Raw genomic sequence first — 1,148 nt, forward strand, 5'->3', positions numbered from 1 at the left:
CAACCAAACAATTAAATAAATTAAAAGGTGATTCCAGAATTGGTTGCCCAATTTGGAGGGAAAGAGTTTACAAAACAAAGTTCAGAAACTAGAGATCTAGAAGAGCGCGCCAGACAATCAGCTCTCACGTTAGACGTCCTCGGTATTTTCGTCAGAGTGAAGGTGGAGAAGGATGATCTTAGCGCTTGGAAGTCTTCCAACAAATACGAGAAGGCTGGCCAATCGTCGGGAGCCTGCACCATCGCCACCAGCTCGGAACTATCAGACTCAAAGTTGGAGCAATCTATCCCCGCCGACCGAAGAGACTCCATAGCCCAAATCAAAGCTTCAAACTCCGTATGAAGGGGAGAGGGACTACGACGCAAACTGCGGGCTCCCATAAGTACCGTCCTATCATCGTTACCAAACCACCAACCCAAGCCTTCCAAAGAATCCGTACCTTTCCAGGAACCATCAACCTGGCAACGAATCGAAGAATCCCTACCCTCCAGGGAAGGCTGGGAAACCACATAAGTCTCCGGGCCAGACTTGGCCTCCTCCCAATAAAGTTTATCGTTTAACGCCTGATTTAAAATATCAATGGGCTCTGCTTCTATTCCTTGAAACACCCTATTATTCCTATCTTTCCAAATTGTCCACAATATCCAAGGCAACCTATAGCCAATGCTAGGTCCCCCAGAATTTGAAAAAGTCTTGGAATAAAGAAAATCTAGGTTCGAATACACGGATCCAAAAGGAAAACCAGTCGAAGACAACTGGATCGGAGATAGCTCCCACACCAAAAGCGAGCGAACACACTCAAAAAGAGCGTGGTTGATAGTCTCCACCGCTAAACCGCACCTCGGACACGTATCGACGCAACGGACACCCCGGTGAGCAAGCCGTTCTTTCACGGGAAGGGACCCAGACGCCACCTGCCAGAAAAAATGTTGGACCTTTGAGGGAACATCAAGCTTCCAAGCTTGTGCCCGTAAAACTGTGCATGTCGGCCCGTAAACGAGAAGCTTATGAAATTCCCGTGCTAATCTATAACCAGATTTCACTGAATACTTGCCGGATTTAGTATAATGCCAAATCAATTTATCCAAAGTCAATGACTTGCTGACCGCCAAACTCCGTACAAACTGAATGTCCGCAGGATCCAAAAA

General features: G+C 47.0%; 1 protein-coding gene across 1 annotated transcript; it reads right to left on the reverse strand.

Moving 5' to 3' along the window:
* Positions 1–20: 20 nt before the first annotated feature.
* On the reverse strand, positions 21–914 carry LOC104774197 (the record flags this gene model as incomplete). The annotated part of the gene is made up of 1 exon (XM_010498854.1): positions 21–914. A coding segment is annotated over one exon (894 nt), but the record flags the coding sequence as incomplete, so codon positions are not given.
* Between the last annotated feature and the right edge of the window lie 234 nt (positions 915–1,148).

The sequence above is a fragment of the Camelina sativa genome, unplaced genomic scaffold, assembly GCF_000633955.1.
Source record: "Camelina sativa cultivar DH55 unplaced genomic scaffold, Cs unpScaffold01887, whole genome shotgun sequence".
Taxonomy (NCBI): domain Eukaryota; kingdom Viridiplantae; phylum Streptophyta; class Magnoliopsida; order Brassicales; family Brassicaceae; genus Camelina; species Camelina sativa.